A 16,935-nucleotide genomic window follows, 5' to 3' on the forward strand; every position below is an offset into this window, starting at 1 on the left:
GAAAGAAAAAGAAAGAAAAAGAAAAAGAAAAAGAAAAGAGAAAGACAGAAAAAAAGAAAAGAAAAAGATCAGACCGCAAAAGAGAGAGAGAGAAAGAGAGAGAGGGAGAGAGAGGAGAGAGGGAGGGAGAGAGAGAGCGGGGAGAGGAGAGAGAGAGCGCGAGCGCGAGCGAGCGAGAGAAGAGAGGAGAAAGAGAGAGAGCAGAGAGCGAGAGGAGAGCGAGGTGTAGAGAAACCGAGGGGGAGAGAACCCGAGTGTGTGTATGCGTGTGCGTGTGTGAGCGCGAGCGAGCTTGCGAGGGAGAAGAGCGAGAGAGAGTGCGAGCGAGAAAGAATAAAAGGAAAGAAGATTTTCTCTATGTATATAAAGATGGCCACGTTAGCAAACGGACAGGCTGACAACGCGAGCCTCAGTACCAACGGGCTCGGCAGCAGCCCGGGCAGCGCCGGGCACATGAACGGATTAAGCCACAGCCCGGGGAACCCGTCGACCATTCCCATGAAGGACCACGATGCCATCAAGCTGTTCATTGGGCAGATCCCCCGCAACCTGGATGAGAAGGACCTCAAGCCCCTCTTCGAGGAGTTCGGCAAGATCTACGAGCTTACGGTTCTGAAGGACAGGTTCACAGGCATGCACAAAGGTGAGTGCACCTTTCCCTCCCAACTTTGCCGGGGAGAAGGAGCGGGCGGGCCGGCCAGCCGGCCGGCGACGGACGAGCGGGAGACGGCGCGAGAGGGAGCCTCGGGCGGACGCCGAGGAGGGAGGCGCTCGGGCAGCGCAGACCAGGACTGGGGTGCGTGGGGAGCTGTTCGCTGGGGCAAGGCTGGATTTTGGGCGAGGAGCTGATAGAAGCGGTGCGGTGGGGAGAGCAGCGGAAGCAGAATATGGAGAGAAAGAGAGGATCGAGGGGAAGCGGGGCTTGGATTTTTGGGTGCAGCGACTTGAAAGACTGGGACGGGGACAGCTGCACCGGCCGAGCCCGGGACGCTGAGCAGACTGGCGGGCGCTCAGCGGGCCAGGGACCGAGGGTGCTGTCCATCGCCGTGGTGCTGAAAATATTAAGAGATGGTCTCCTCCTTCTCCGCTCCGGGCCAGAGTAGCAGGAGCGCAGCCGTCTAAAAAGAAGAGAGGTGACAAATTCAGAGAGATATTTTTATTTCGCTATCAATTTAACAGTAAACTCTCCCTGTCGAGATATGTGCCTCAATAATCCGGTTGTGGTGTGAGTGGTGGGGGAGGGGGTGTTTGATGTTTGAAGGAAGGAGGGACAAAACCTAAGGCAAGAATTATCAAGGAACCAGCCATCCCCTGGGTGGAGTGGGGGGTCAGGGAAGCCTGAATGATCCCCTTCTCAGGAAAGCGGAGCTTTGGGGTAAAAATCTGTGTGTGCAAGATATGCATTTTGAAGGGTGTAGCCTAAATTATCCCAAACTCACCATGCAGAGAGCTTATAGTACATTATTTCTCTCCCTTGAAGCAATCATTGCTAGTGAGTGCTTGGGGGAGGGGGAGACAGAATAATCAAAGAATTAAAACCCAGCAACTTTTTAGGAAAGTGGTCATGAGAATTGTCTGCAGCCTGCCTGTTTTCTCCTTGTTTTATTATCTTTAAGGCAGATCCCCAAACGTGTTCAGTTGTAGAACGTGTGTGGGTGGCTGGTGGGTGACGAAATTAGCCCAGTGCTCCGCTCCCTAACAGTAATGTATAGGATGTGCAGTGGGGATTAATCCGGGCTGGAGCTGTGTGGGCAAGTTAAATGCTTTCTGAGAGAGATTGATCGTCAGGCAGGGAAGGAGCACCGAGCTAAGGAAGTTGTAAGGGATGTGTATGGACGTTCCGTTTTTAATAAACAGTAGTGTGGAGAGCCACTGAAGATGCTGTGTTAGAGCTGGTGGTTTTAAAGATGAAAACACACACACGCACACGCACACCCACCCACACACAGAGAGCAGTCTCATCCTTGGCCACAAATGGGCTATGAACAGAGCTGATCCTCCGGCACATTAGGTGCAGAGCGCAGAGCTGTCTGGCTCTCTAAGCAGCAGTGGTTTTCACTATCACAACCTCCCTCCCTCCTCCAGCCCTCCCTTCATCCGAATACTAAGCAGAGCTCCAAACTCTTCATAGTTGGAGTCCCAGAGAGCAGTTTTTATTGGCTTTAGCATCTTCCAGCTTGCCTGCTGAGGAGTAAATCTTAAAGTTAATGGCATGTTGAGTAGCACAAAAACACAGCAGAATGGAAATATACTGGGTTTGCTGGGGTGGGGTGAGGGTGGGGGCTGTAATGGAGAGACAAACCAACCTTTATCCAATATGGAGAAAATGTCTGTCTGATCAGAAGAGAGACTGGAAAGGTGAAATGGGGAGGCAGTCTTTGAAATAATATTTCTTTCCTTCCCCCCACCTCAAGTCAACCGTATCTTTATAGTTTTTCCCTTTCCAATCAAGCTCCCTAGAAGCTAATCAAGGTTTGTATCAAATCTTTGTCATTCTAATATGTCCCCAGATTTAAAAATAGTAATAATGAAAATTTAAAAAGCATAAATAGGGAAATCCTTTGCCCATCTTAATGATCAGTTCTTGTGATGATTTAAATTTTTAAAGTTAAAAAAAATTTAGAACCCACCAGAGGCAAAAGACAGTTGTGAAGAGCTGAGCTTCTTAAGAGATCCGGGTTTGGAGCACTTTATTTACTTCTTTATTTCGAAGGAAGATAAACTTTAACAATATTCCTTGGTTTCTTCTCACGATCCCTTGTTGGTATCATCACTATGTTCTTGATGTTATTTGGACTCCCTTGTACTATAGCAAAGAAGTAGAATTATCATCATTTGCATCAGGAAGCCAGAGAAGGTTATATTATAGCTTTATCATATGTATCATATATATACTATATACACATATCTGGCCAGGATTTCTAGGACAAGCAAAACTTCATTTTCTAAATAATTCTTCCCCTAAACTGGCTCAGTCAGTGGCAGGCAGGCCCGTTGGCTCCGGCATGCTTGGTGTCTCATTGTCGCAGCCCACCCTTCATAGCCTAAGCATATATATCTTTCCCTATGAAACTTCCTGCCTCTCTGTCCCTTGGATTTTTATAGGCAGGGTTGGACCACAATGTCTCTAACAGTGCCTGGAAGCTCCAGGAGAGCTGAATAAATGAAGCATTCTCTAAGGTCTGGTTTATTCAGTCCTAGAAGAGTTTGAACTCCTCCTTCGGAGATACAGCCTGATTTATTAGCTAATCCTGATAAAATAAGCCTCCGGCCACCTTAAAAAATTACTCGCTTGCCATTGGTGATTAATTACTGTTAAGTCAAAAAGCATGATGAGGCTTGAAGAATGAGGGTTGCATTTGGCTTCTAGATTTTCCCCAACTCTAAATTGACAACATGAGGCTAAGGATAGAAACATGCCTTTGTTAAGCCTGGTTTCGGGGCATATTTGTGGCTCTTTCTTTCCCCTTCTTGAATTTCTAACTTCTAATGAATCATATTGGTATAAAATTGAGAGACATGACAGGATACTGGCCTCCAGTGTGGATGGCATATGCATGTTATTGGCAAAGAAAAAGAAAGAAAGAAAAAAGGAGAGAAAAAGAAAGAAAGAAGAGAAAAATAAGTAAAAATTAAATTAAATGCATGAGATTTTAGGTGGGTATCCATTTGTTTGCCACCTGCCATTTCAGGTAACTAAAGAAGGAAGGAGTTCTAAGGGTTAATGGAATACCTGCCATGCGTAGAGTGAACCTTAAAAGGCAATTACTCCAGTCAAATTGGGAGTCTGTGGAGGAGGGAGTGGGTGGGTGTTGTGGAGCAAACCCAGCCGTATCAGAGAAAGGCTGTTGGGCTGGGGAGGCAGCAAATAGCAGTTGTGGACTGGGGTAATTACTGTAAAGGTAAATCCACCCCCTGGAGACTAGAAAACACTTGGGCAGGGGTGGAGAAGATCTGGGTGCTAGGCAGAGAGAGAAAGGAAGAAAAAAAGCCCAGAATTACAATTCAAAGAAATAACACCCAAAGAAGAAAACCTAGTTCAATGCAAACTCTCCCAGCTAACTCAGTGTCTTCTTTTCTGCCCCCATTAGAAGCACTTTGAGAAAGATTGTTTTTTCCAGGCTCCAAAGAGAAAGACATTGTACTATTGATTAAAGAGGAGACAGGCAAACTCCCCGGATAGCAGCACAAGTGAGCTGAGGACCAGTTTGGTCCCTTCCTATAGAATTTTTCTCCCTTGGGGAAGGGAAGAGGTCATCCACTAGTCTAATTCTTTCCTTATCTCACTTTACATTTATTTCTCTTTTCTTCTTTTTATTTCCTGGAGAACAAACAGCAGTGACTGAAAATACATACACACGCATTCCCATGCCTGCTAACACACACACACGCAGTCGGTGGATCACACATGAACAAGCCAGCAATCCATTCATAACTTTGGTCTTGTCTAGCAGGATAGAAGGCAGCAAAGACTGAGTTACTGGGAGACATAAAGACTAGTGCTCTCTGGATAGCCATATTATAATGCATTATCTTTGAAGTCATTTAAGTCCAATTTAAGTGGTATTTAGTATAATATTTATGAATTAATGTAATCTAAACATAAGGCTGTCCCCAAAGGTTTAAACAGCCTTTACTACTGATGTGTGCTTGTTCCCAGAGCCTGCAATGCATTTTAATCTAAACAGCCAAGTCCATATCACAGTCCCTCTTGTTAACCAGTCAGAACAAATCTGTGCCTGGGTAACCACTCTGCATTGAGATTTCCCCCTACTGCGTAGAGGAAAACCTAGTCTACTGGCAGCCCCAGGGTGCTCCCAACCCAGGATCCACAGCTTCAGGGACTTCAGCCCCTCATACTTTCACACTACATCCAGAGGGAGGGTGGGGACAGAGTAATAGAACCTTCTGTGGACTGAGCTCTGGAGAGTATTTCATTTAAAAATATACTCATCACCCGATACACAACCTCTCATTTCAGCGGTACCTGACAAGGAAGTACCTGAAGCCCCTTGATTTGGGGTGCAGCTGGGAGAAAGAGAAATAGCAAGTGTCATGATTGTTTTGGTGATTCTTGACCATCTTCATAAAACTGTGCCTTATATTTTCATTTAAGATGTAGCCATTTTCAGAACATCAAGTTTCCACCGCTTGACTTTAGCCGGGAGTGCTCCTTGTTTTTTTCCTTAGGTAGGTGAATTAAAGCCAGTGAGGCTCTATCTGATTTCTGTTTTCAAATGAGTCTAAGAGACAGTGAAGCTGAAGTATCAGCATGGGCATCAGCTCAATTCAGATGAACTTTTAAAAAAAATTTGCTTTGAAAAATAAAAATTCAGTCTGTCCCAGGAAAGACACTCGTAGAATGACTGGGCACACACCTATAGTTTTTAAAAGAAAGATTTGCCTTGTGAGAAAGAGGTATGGAAAATGAGATAAGAAAAACATTTAAAAAAATTCACTAAAGAAAATAAGCAATAGTAATCATTGCAAAACTAAAGTAAACCAAAGTAACAGCCCCCATAAAAAAATCTCAAATCCCAGATGTTTGTAAGTATTCTATTTAGGAGCAAAGAAAAACATTATTGGGAAATATTTGATTTATTGAAGAGACTGGTGGTTATTTGCTGCTTTACATAATTTTATTTATCTTTTGAAGAGACTTCTTCAGAATCAACGCACAGATAATATGCACATGTGCACGTATATGTATCCATGTACAAGCATGACTAAGCGCATCCCACACATATGGGAGCCAGGGCTGGCCTAGATTCCACTTCAATTCAACAGGGAGATGTTAACACTCTTTTCCCCCCTCAGCTTTAATGGGAATTCTAGATTGGGTTGAAAGAACCCCCTTGGCTTACTTCCACTCTCTCCACCTGCTCCAGTTGGCTGGATGTTTGTGGCTTCTCAAACACAAAACAAAAGAAAACAAAAAGAAAGGCTTTTCTTGAGTAAAGTCACAGCTTGAAAACAACCCAGAGGAACACAATTACAAAAAGGTATGCCATAGATGTGTGCCCCCATAACGTAGGCATATTGTAAAGTTGTGAGTGTGTTTTCGAAGAGCTAGTTTCCAGAAGCACTCCTGATGCCCAGTGATCATGCCACACTCCGGGGACTTGACTATGGCCATCCTTCTCACTATTATTAGCATGATAATCCTCATTATTATTATTTACATACCAGGATGGGAGAGGGGCTTCTAAGTGATGCCTGAGAAGATACTTAAGACACCATGTTCTTAACTGAGAAAACAGCTGGTCTCACTTGCCTCGGATGCTTTTGGGGGAAATGTGGCACAGCTCACACCTTTCACGTCATCACAAGGTAGTCTGTTTCCAAACTGACCCAGGAAGGATCTCTTCGAAGGGGACTTGCAGAGGGCAGGCTATAGAAGAGAGGGAGAAGTCATAGAAAATGAGGCCCAAAATCATTAGCAGAGCAAAAGGGAAACTGAAAGTCATAGGGCCCAGATGCCAGCCGGAAGCTGGGAGTGCTGGTTGACAGTGGCTGAAGCGCAATGTTTCTGAACTTGGAAGGGAAATCCCATGTGACACGCAGAGGGAAGTGCTAGAGGGTGTGAAAATCTGTGTGCATCTGTGGGTCCCCGAGGGTTGGGGGAGGGAAGATGCCACAGCCCGTGTGGGTGTTGGTGTGAGCATGTGTGTGTGAATTTCTGTTTACATGTGTGTATGTATGTGTGCGTGTGTGCGTCCAGGGAAGAGATGATAAATGTAAATGGAATGATGTTAGGGGTAGGTTCATCTTGCAAGGCAGTATGCGTGATCAGGGAGACGGTTGATGGAGAAAAGGAGAGAAGGTGGGGAGAACAATACCGTCCGTCCTTGTGCTTACATACGTGCTGTACCTTGGAATAGCTTGGATTTTATCCATGATCTAAGTGCCAGTGTGGTGGTGTGCTCTTGTTTATCTGCCTCACATTCCCACCCAAAATTCCAGGTTTAAAAGAAGGTTCCATCTCCCCCTGACTCATCATCCTTCTGATGCTTGCCTGCTTCTGCTCACCTATGGACTCATTGTAGAAATGACCTTCTATCTGTGATCTGAGTAGCCAGCCACAGAACCCAGCTCTCTGCAGAGATAATTCCCTCCACTCACTGTATTTCCTATGCCACCTGCTGCCCCCTGGCAACTGCTTTTTTTTTTTCTCTTGTAGTGTTTACACACACACACACACACACACACACACACACACACACAGAGGACTTGATCAAGGCAGTCAAGCTAGCCCCTCCAAGCAGAGTGTTGCATTTTCCCTCCATGCAAGGAGGGTGTGGCAGGGACCAGGAGGCCTTCCTTTTGGTGTCTCCACAACTAGAGAAGCAAGTTCATCACCTCTACCTTTGCCTTCTTAAATACACAGACTCTCCAAGAATCACAAAAAGTGTCTAATCCTCGTCTAATCCTACCTAAATAGCCTAGGGGAGGGGAACAGAGCCCCCCAACTTAGTTGTAACCCTCTGGCTATCAGTCTTCATCTCCCTCTTTTCCTTCTTCTCCTTGCCATTAAGACGTCCTCACAAACTGCAAGGTGGGGCCTAAAGAAAAAATCCAAGTTCCACCTGGCAACATAGAGTGCGGTTCAAAATGCCAGGACAAAAAGACAATGATAAGGGTAGAAATGATGACAGAGGAATTTCCAGAGTTGTTGTGCCTGCCCTAGGGGCTTCCTTGTCCCTACTCATCCTGTTCCCAGTAGCCCCTGGATGGGTATAAAGCCTGAGACTCAGCCTTGCAGGAACCAACTAGGAAGCCAGGTGGGCAGCCCCAGGGTAACTGTCCTCCTTTCCAAGTCCCTTTGGAAGTAGAAGGGGGTGTTTTCTAGACCATATGCTCACAGGCCTTCTCCCCTTTTACTTGCTCCGTATTTGGTTTCTCTTATCCTCCCTTGTATCTCCCCTCCAGCATTAGCTGACCGAAGCTCTCAAACTGAGCGATCCCCAGCAGCTCAGCTCAGGAACAAATCCTATGTGGCCATCTGCAAGATGTAAATAAATGGGTGCCCTCATGGAGACAGACGTAGTTCTGGCTCTGTGAGGACAGAACAGCCAAAAATATTGATCAAAGCTCAGGGAAAAAAATTGATAATGAGCTGGCCTCCAACAAGAGTTTAATTGACAGAGACTTCCGAAGGCCGGCTCTGGACAGCGCATAAACTGACCGCAATGGTACTTTATTGCAAACACTCTGCTTTAATTAATTATCACCTTTGTTAAAAGCAGCTCCAGATCAAAGGTTTCTAGATACTTAACAGATCTTACTAACAAAGCCCCCTGTGAATTAGGCTATCCCAGGGCTCTCCAGTGAGGCTAGTGAGTTTCCTTCCCATTTTCTTCCCTCTTAGCTGTTGCCTTCTTCCTCTTTGTTAAAATAAATGGTTCTTGCTGCACAGCCTCTGTGTCCTAGGACAGGGATTTTGAGGGGTGTTGTCTGCAGAGGGCAGGGGGCTGCCATTCTGCAGCTGTTTCTAAAATTACACAACTGAGACTAGGTTCACCTTCACATTTATCTGGCTGAAATGGGGAGTGTCAACAGAAGAAAAAGGAATTCATGGAAATGCAAAAGGTGTGTGTGTGTGTGTGTGTGTGTGTGTGTGTGAGCGCGTGCACATGCACAAGCGACGATGTGCACATCCACATAAATATTACAGGATCAATGCATTTCACATCCGCTGCTCACACCTCTTAACTTCTCCCTCCTGTCTCTTGAGCACCTGTGCTACTGTCGTATTTCACTCTGAGAAATGCTCGCAGCTGAAGCGTGCATAGATGATGCTGTATCGAACCAAGCCATTGTTTGGATTTGGTTGTGGAGTCTGGGTGCCCGTTGAAGGATTGTCCTTGCCTGGAGTAGGTGGTGCCTAAAGAATTCACTTCTCAATATAGGATGGGAACCTCCCTCTCCAGAGTCCCCAAAACCTACAAACTGACAGGTGACTTACTTGAAAGCAACCCTTGGAGTCGTTCTAGGCAAATTTGAATGCCATACGTGGCTGTTTGTTCATTATTCTAATTTAATGATGCAGTCACACCTAATTAATCCATGTCTGGTTTATTCATACACTATGTCTGAGGATCCAAAAGATCTCTCTAGCTAGCCAGCTTCCCTTTTCAGGGGCATGTGAGGGGCTCCCCTGACAAGTGAGCGTGTCGGAGTCCAAACAGGAACAGATTACTGTAGACTGATCTGATAGAGGCACTGTCCCTGACACCACTGTCCATGCAGGTAGAAGTAACAGCAATCATAGACCGACGTAGCAATGAGATCTGTGTGCCTGTCGTGACACACATGAGCACACAAACCATGCGTTCTACCACAGAACCCTTCTGATGGACAAGGGGCCACACTCCCAATGCGTAATAAATAACAAGGTGTGTCAAGCACTCCTCTGATCAGGAGTTTCAACACAGAAGGTTGAGAGGCCGAACTGAGTCAGACTCTTCTCTCTTCCTTAAGAAAGTGGATCCTGACCCATTGCTGCCACTGCTCAGATAAAGAGACTGAGGCTGGAAGCAGCATGCCCCTAAAGTCAAGCCTGCAGCAAAGCCTTCAGCACACCTCCCCGTGCTGGTTCTGGCCAGACTGCTTGCAGCGAGTGTTGCCTCTTGCCTGGCAGGTACATTGAGAGAACGAGGCATCAACCTAATAATATCCTTATAAAGCCAAGCCTCCTGCGCAAGTCCTAGGAGACAAGAGGCATCCAAAGATCAAACACTACATCACAGTGTATTTGTAGGAACTCTCTGATTCTGCTACCTCCCTATAATGCTCTAATTGACTATTTGATCAACTCTAAAAGGGCCAGTGTTCAAGACAGACTCACACACACATTCATACACACACTTATGTGCATATTCACATACACATGAGCATGCACACATATATATATACACTCATCGCACAAGCACGTGCATGCAGACTTTTTCTTGCACACGCTGCCGTACCCACACCGGCTCATCTAACAAGGGTAGATTCTCACAGGAGATGCTTGAAGGTGAGTGAAAAGCACACACCTAAGATTGTACATGCCCTTCCAGTAATGGGCTTATCAATAGCTCTTAAAGAAATGTGACAGCCAGCCCAGAGTGATTCAGTTGTGTGGACAAAGGTCAGCATATAGATATCCATTATTAATAATATCAATATCTTGGTTGACCAATATAACCAGAAACTGTATCATGTCGCTGCTGATGGGTGAGGCTGGGAGGGCTCTGCGGCAGCAGCAGGAAATTATACCCATGTAAAATTAATCATATTGACTGGTTCTAAGAATATACAGAGAGGTGAAGATGTTGGTAGTGCTTGCCATGGTGGGAGAGGGGGACCTTGTTCCCAGAGGCTCCATGGTCTTGAACTCCTGGAAGGAGCCCAGGGGGAATGGAGGCGTCCCTGGGTGACCGATGAGAACACTCTCCCTCATCCGGCCTCTGCTTTCCAGCGGGGTGAGGCAGAGGAGAGGTGTTCTCTGAACAGGAAAAGAAAGAAATAGGATCGCCTAACCATTATCCACCCAACATATCCATATCTTTCTGTCAAATCAATACTTGGCTTGGCTTTGTCTCACCGGATGAGGCACAGAGAGCATCCTTGCACCCGCTGTGTGAAGAGGTCTATCTCCAAGGGGTGTCATGAGCCTGAAGCAATATCCCCAGTTATGTGGTGGGATACCGGCCCCGGGAGTTGCCAGTGTGCACTATGCAACTTCGAGTTCCCAGGAAAAAAGGCATCCAAACAAATCAGTCACCAAGATTGGGTTCTTGGGACCAGCAGAGCCAGGGACTCAGAGTCTGGTGGGGTCAACAGTGTTCTGGACTTTGGAAAGCCATTGCTCCCTAAAGCTCACCTCCAGTCACAATGAGTGGGAAGGAAGGGGGAAGCCATTGCATCCTTGGCCTTGGGAGTCCCTTCAAGTATGCCCCTGACCCCTCACCCCCTTGCCTGCCAGAGCCCCAGCTCGGGATGTCCTTGATCTTCCTTGGCAGCCCTGGGCAACATCTGGAAGGGAGGAGAGGAAAGGAGAAAATCCCAGTGGCTGGGGCCTCCTGAGAGAGGAAGAAAGGGAACAGGGCTGGCAGGGAAAGTCCAATAAGCTTCTGGATCATTCCTCTTCTCTGTTCCCAGAGCCTGTGGAAGCAGCTGGAAGGGAGCCTGCCTTAGAGGCCAGGCCCATGGTTAGTTCGTGATAGACGATGGCTTCCTTGGCTGGAATGGGAGATGCAGGTTCTAAGGACTGGATATACCCCTTCCTATAGGGAATTTGGAGCCTCAGCCAACAAGCCACATCTATCTTCCTCTGACCTGCCTCCCCTTCCCTGGCTATAGACACACTCAGACTTCTGACACCCAGCCCTCCGGCCAAGGGCTTTGGCTGGTCTCTGTGCTCCTCCCCAGTGCTAACGGCCCAGCTTTCCTAGCAGAGGCGCGGCCCCCAGACCACCCAGGTGGGCACCCAGATGTCCAGACTTGTTTCCAACACAGCCCAGGCTGGGTGCAGCCACAGCGGGAGCATGGTGAGGACAGGTCCCGGAGCCCAAGCTCGTCCTCTGTCCACGGTGCCGCATCCCCTCCGGACCCAAGACCTGGATCTAAGGAGCTCTAGAAGAACAGCAAAGAGCCCAGAAGCCAGGGCCCTCCTCTAGACCCTTCCCCTACCTACTGTGAGTGCGGGAATGCTCCCCTCTCCACCAGCGGCTGCCTGCCATCTGACGGCGAGAGGGAGAACTTCCTGCTCTCCAGCGCGGGCCCCTGACGAGGAAGCGGCTGCTCCTGTCACTGCCAGGCTCCCCATGGAGGAGCTGCAGGGCAAACCCGTACCTTGACCCTCTCCTGGCACCTCACGGGTGAGGGTGGGCCGCTCCTCTTGCGCATGGGAGCCCCCTGCTCCAGTGGGCGGCGTGAGACCCTGGGCCAGGCCCTTCACTGGGCCTGGGCCTGGGCCTGGGGCAGCAGCAAAACAGCCACCCAAAACGAGATGGGAGACTCAGAAAATCCAGAAAGTATTGTAGTTTCAACATGAATGTGAATTTTGCTCCATTTCAAAACAAAATACTTAGTTTAAAGTTTAGTATGGGTTTTATTCTTCATTCCATACATTGGGCACCAGAATCTTTTCCATACTTAGGACTGTAACAGGTCCAAATCCAAATCACTCTATCCCTCAACTTTTGCAAATGCCCCCACAGGACACACACACACACACACACACACAGGCCTGCACATTCAACCCTGTGCCTGATGAAATAGACCTGGGTGGAGGACCCGTCAACTAGGCGTCCACTGGCCCACGGGCCACCCAGGTCCAGTGGAGGCTGGGACCTCAGTCACGTTGGTCACGAGAGTGAGAGAGATACAGAGCAGAACAGAGGTACTGGCTTATGTCCACACATCATTTTTTTCCCCAATAAAAAAATCTTTTTTATTGAAAAATAAGACCTTCTTTACACTTGTCTTAATTATTTCAATAAGTAAACTATTAGATTTATTTTAGAGTCAATTGTACTTTAGAGTCCATTCTGTTGTCATTGTGTTGAGCAAGTTTGAAAATCCACTGGAATGAGAAGGAAAGGGTGAGGCCCAGGACTGCGCAGCTGAGTGGGCCCCTAAAGAGAGGAGGGGGTGCGAATTACAGGGTGGTGTCTCAGTGCAGAGAGGGCTTGCCCTTTGGCTGCAATGAGTGGTCACTTGGCAGACGGGGCTTGTGATAGCAGAGGGGAGGAGAGGGAAGGGGAGCGTGGGGGAGTAGAGCCCCGGCCACACCCAAGGACCTAGAGCCCAGGGGGGCAGCCAGACTCCTACTCCTTTTGGCGTAAGACCCCTATCTGCCCCTCACAGTGTCCCCCAAGGCCTTAGTTCGTTTCTCAAATTTCTCTGCAAGCATTCATTAACCCTGAACGTTCTGAACTGTCTCAGCTGAGCCGGTGCTTAAAGGTCTGGCCCACGGCAGTAGCCATGTAGCAGGGAGGAGAGGGTCCCCAAAGCCAGACGATGCAAGAGGAGGAGCCTGCTGGGGCAAGAGCAGTGGTGTCATCCACCCAACTGCAGTTGGTCTCTGTGACACCCCCCAAATATCTCCCCATGGGACAGAGGCAGGCTCCTGTAACGTGTAAGGCATTCCAGTCGGGTGGGGACACACACCATGTCCCCCACTGGGAAGCCCTCGGTCTCATGGGGCAGATACAGGCCTCCCTCTAGGAGGCACAGATTAACATGCAACTCAGGGACTCTGAAAGTCGAGCCCTCTCCTTGGAAGGTGGGGACCCACCCTCACCACCACCAAATAACCGGGCGTGACAGAGGACAGCAAATCCACAAAGAAGAAAGTACCCGATACAAATGTCCTGTGCAGGAGCCCCCCAAAAAGAAACAATCAGATAAGAGTACAGGCTTTCTGCACAGGGAAGCTTCGTCCTGGGTGCCCAGGTGGCGAGGGGATGGCAGAAACCAAGGCTGGCACACGGGAATAAGACAGAGGGGGGAGGCTGGATTGCAGACGGGCCCCATTGCTTTGCTTCATTTCGTTCTGTGACATTTTGTTTCTGTCCCACTGCAGCTAAGTCTCATTCTCAGGCCAGTGGACAAAGGACTTTCTCACTTTAAATAAATCTGGACCCACCACCAGTCTGGCTGAGGGAGAAGCAGTGGGGATCAGGAGCAGATGAAGAGGTGACAGTCCTGTCCCAGGAAGTTAGTGACACCCACAGAACGTGCAAGGGCTGGCCTCACCTGCCTTGGGGCTGTAGTGTCCTTCAGCTGTCCCAACAACAGCCCACTTGGGCTGAGAAATTACTCACAGAATATTTAAACCTGTGGCCATGTTCCCTCTCACCAAGGCAAGCAGCCAGATTGTCCCCCCAGGCTCACTTGGCTGAATGCCCCAGAGATAAACTATGGGGTTCTGGAAGGTAGAATCTTCTCTTGCCCTCCACCCTTCTTCTGTGTGCACCCCCGGAATGGCTGGAAGCGGCCAGGCAGGGAGGCGGGGGATAAAGTCAGGGAGCAATGTTTCCTGGGGTGACAATGGTCTCGCAGTTGGAGGCATCTTGGTAGATCCCAGGAAGAACTGCTTCCAGTGTGGTTGAGGGATCCAGGACCTCGGTGCAGCCCATTTACTGCAGGGGAGCAATCAGGGTGCCTCTCCATCCCCGGGAGAGAAATCCAGCCCAGAGGAGCAGGAATAATGAGGTGGCCTTTGGGGCCCCAGACGCAGGAGTGTTGTAGCCAAATTTTTAGGGGAGGCAAACTTTCCTCTTATAGACTTTGACTCCTGGCATCTTCCTGATTCCAGGGGTGGGGGGTCTCAGAGGGAGAGCAGAACTGGACTTGGTCGTGGGGCTGAAGTAAGTGCACGACTCCGCTCCTGGCAGGGATGTGGAAGCCTCCTCTACTCTCTCCTCTAACACCCCCAGGCCACACACCCCAAGCCCCAGTGCTCCCAGGCCTTCCCGCCTTCCTGGGATAAGGGCTCCCAACCCAAACTGACCTCCTTCCCCATCCTTTCCAAGTTCTGCCCCCTGCTGATCTGACAAATCAAACTGGGCAGATATGTCCCTGGTGGCTAATGGACATTAATGTGTTACCATCTCCGGTGACATGTGCCTCGTGGAGGGACCTTTTAAAGCCTGGTCTGTAACCATAAGAAACATCTCTACTGGGGGGGATCTGGGCACAGGCCAGGCTAGAGGGAGTCACCATGAGGCTGGGAGGCCCCTGGCTACTCAGAAGGGCATGGGCCTGCTTGGCTTAAAGCTGCATCACCAGGGAATGCTGCAGGGCAAGGGGCACCCAGGGAGCCGGAGGGGTGGTCACCCTGCTCATTCCCTACCCAGGGGCTGCCTCAACAAAGGTCTAATCAAATATTAAACGTGGTCCGTAAACTTAAACCATTGTCATAGCTGAGTGTGAGGCTCTCCCCAAGAACAGCCCAGCTCGGGGACATACATTTCTATCTAGTTTTGCCTGGGTGCCGGGGTGAGGGCATCTTCATTCATGCCCCGTTGGAGGCAGGAAAAAGGGGAGACAGACGGGGACCATGACAGGGAGTAAGGCTCATGGCTTTCCTCCTCCCTTCTGTTATTCATTTCCTCTGATTTTTATCTAATCTCTCCTGATTGTTCTGGTGAAACTTAATAGACAAAGTGAATTTTTATTACATCATCAATATAATCTCTAGCTAATCAGCAGACACAGGGGCCACTGCCAGCCCTATAGCTCCTCATCTGGCTTCACAAATAGTAGCAACAATCACAGCCTAGCGCCACTCCTACACCTCCTCCTGAGAAGACCCTCCCCCTGCTGCTCCCTTTCCCCAGACCTATGCCTAGAGTTTCTGCTTTCTCAGGCCCCCCCCACCCCCGCCCCTGCCCAGTGGGCCCCATCGCTGGCCATAGAGATTTCTTCCCTCTTCCTACTTTTCATTTTCTCCCTCCCAGCTTTAGTGGTTATAATCACAAATCTGGGGCTGGTGTTTCGAATGCCAAAATAGCCTAATGTCAACTGATTCTGATCCTACTTTTCTCCGTGCAAGGAATATGATATGTCGTAAGATATTATGTAATCCTATGGATTACGGCACATGCCATGAAACAAATTAAGTCATAGGTTACACTGTACCTATGTAACCTAAGTGCCAACATGTTTGGGCCATTTAAAGTCAAATCGTGCATCTTATATACCGTATCATAGATGCTAAATTCTATATTTCGTTTATATTATAGTATGCCTTCCATTTATATAGCATTTAACCAGTAAAGTGCTTTCTTTTCTATTACCACTTTTGTACCCCTATGGCAGCCAGGTATAGCTGATACCTTTTTTATGGAAAAAAAAGATGGAAAAGGAATCACGAAGGAAAATTACAATCTGGTCAAATCCTGCCAGGATACAGCCGAGCAGCTTAGGCTCAGAACCAGTGCTGGCAAGGCGGGGAAGGGGGCACAGGCGAATCAGAGGGGGCAGAGACCTGGCTGCAGACCAGCTAGGCAGACTCCTGAGGCCCTTGGCTAAAAGGCAAGCATAATTTAAGAAATGATTGGTTTGGGGCTCTTCCCCCACATACCTGCCCAAAGTTAAATGTGAAACTGAGTGTATCCCCTTCCGAGACATCACCTCAAGATACTGGGCTCGTTCAGTAGCATGGGGCCATCTTTTCCCTTATTCTTCAGGGAGCCAGGCCACACTGCTCTATAGCGGTTTTGATTTAAGAAACCCGCAAGCATCACTTAGGGTCAAAATCTTGTAAGTAAAGTGGGTGATGAGGCTGAGGAATCTGGCTTTGGGCCTCCACTCCATTGACTTTTCGGGGGAAAAGAAATCTGCTTCTGCAAGCAGATCAGAGTCAGCTGTGGGAATGACCATCCACCGTTCCTGAAGGCAGACCCGAAATTTCTGTGCAAAGGGCCAGTTCTACATACCTATTCAGACAATGGCCTGCGCGCACCTAGGGGCCATGGGCGGGCCTCTCTGATTTTGGCCTGACGGTTCCAGAGAGGCCTCCGTCATCACAGGGACCCCCGGAAGTGGCAGCTTTTAGCGCTCTGCATGCTGCCGGCTGCAGAGGTGGCTGGTACACCAAGGACGTGCTGCACCCGGAGCTGGACCCCTGGGTCCCTGCCCCACCCTGCCTCCTCACTCAGCGTCTCAGCTTCCTCTTCTCCTAAATCACTGCAATGACACCTGCTCATCCCATCTCTTAGGGTCACCGTGTGGATGGAATGAGCTGAGATGAGGGAAAATGTGGTGAAAAAGTTAAAAATCTCTGGGGTCACTGTCATGTGTTAAGTGCCAGCACCCCCATCAGACCACAGGGAGCTCTGACAGTCCTGGTGTCTTAGAAATAGGATGACAGGATGACATCAGGGCTCAAGGGTGGACGGGAGGGAGTACTGACCAAGCACCTACTACACGGCACACACA

The 16,935-nt window shown here is 48.7% G+C and overlaps 1 protein-coding gene across 50 annotated transcripts in view; it reads left to right on the plus strand.

Annotated features, from left to right (window-relative positions):
* The first annotated feature begins 233 nt into the window (after nt 1-233).
* The window catches only part of CELF4 (CUGBP Elav-like family member 4), a 297,460-nt gene continuing 280,758 nt past the window's right edge, over nt 234-16,935 (plus strand). For all 50 annotated transcript variants that reach the window (XM_040478971.1, XM_040478960.1, XM_040478961.1 and 47 more), the window contains exon 1: nt 234-643. In XM_040478971.1, the coding sequence (XP_040334905.1) occupies nt 358-643 (286 nt within the window). In that variant the 5' untranslated portion in view covers nt 234-357. The remainder of the gene's footprint in view (nt 644-16,935) is intronic.

Source organism: Herpailurus yagouaroundi, unplaced genomic scaffold (assembly GCF_014898765.1).
Source record: "Herpailurus yagouaroundi ecotype Mexico unplaced genomic scaffold, PumYag 142, whole genome shotgun sequence".
In the NCBI taxonomy this organism is placed as follows: Eukaryota; Metazoa; Chordata; class Mammalia; order Carnivora; family Felidae; genus Herpailurus; species Herpailurus yagouaroundi.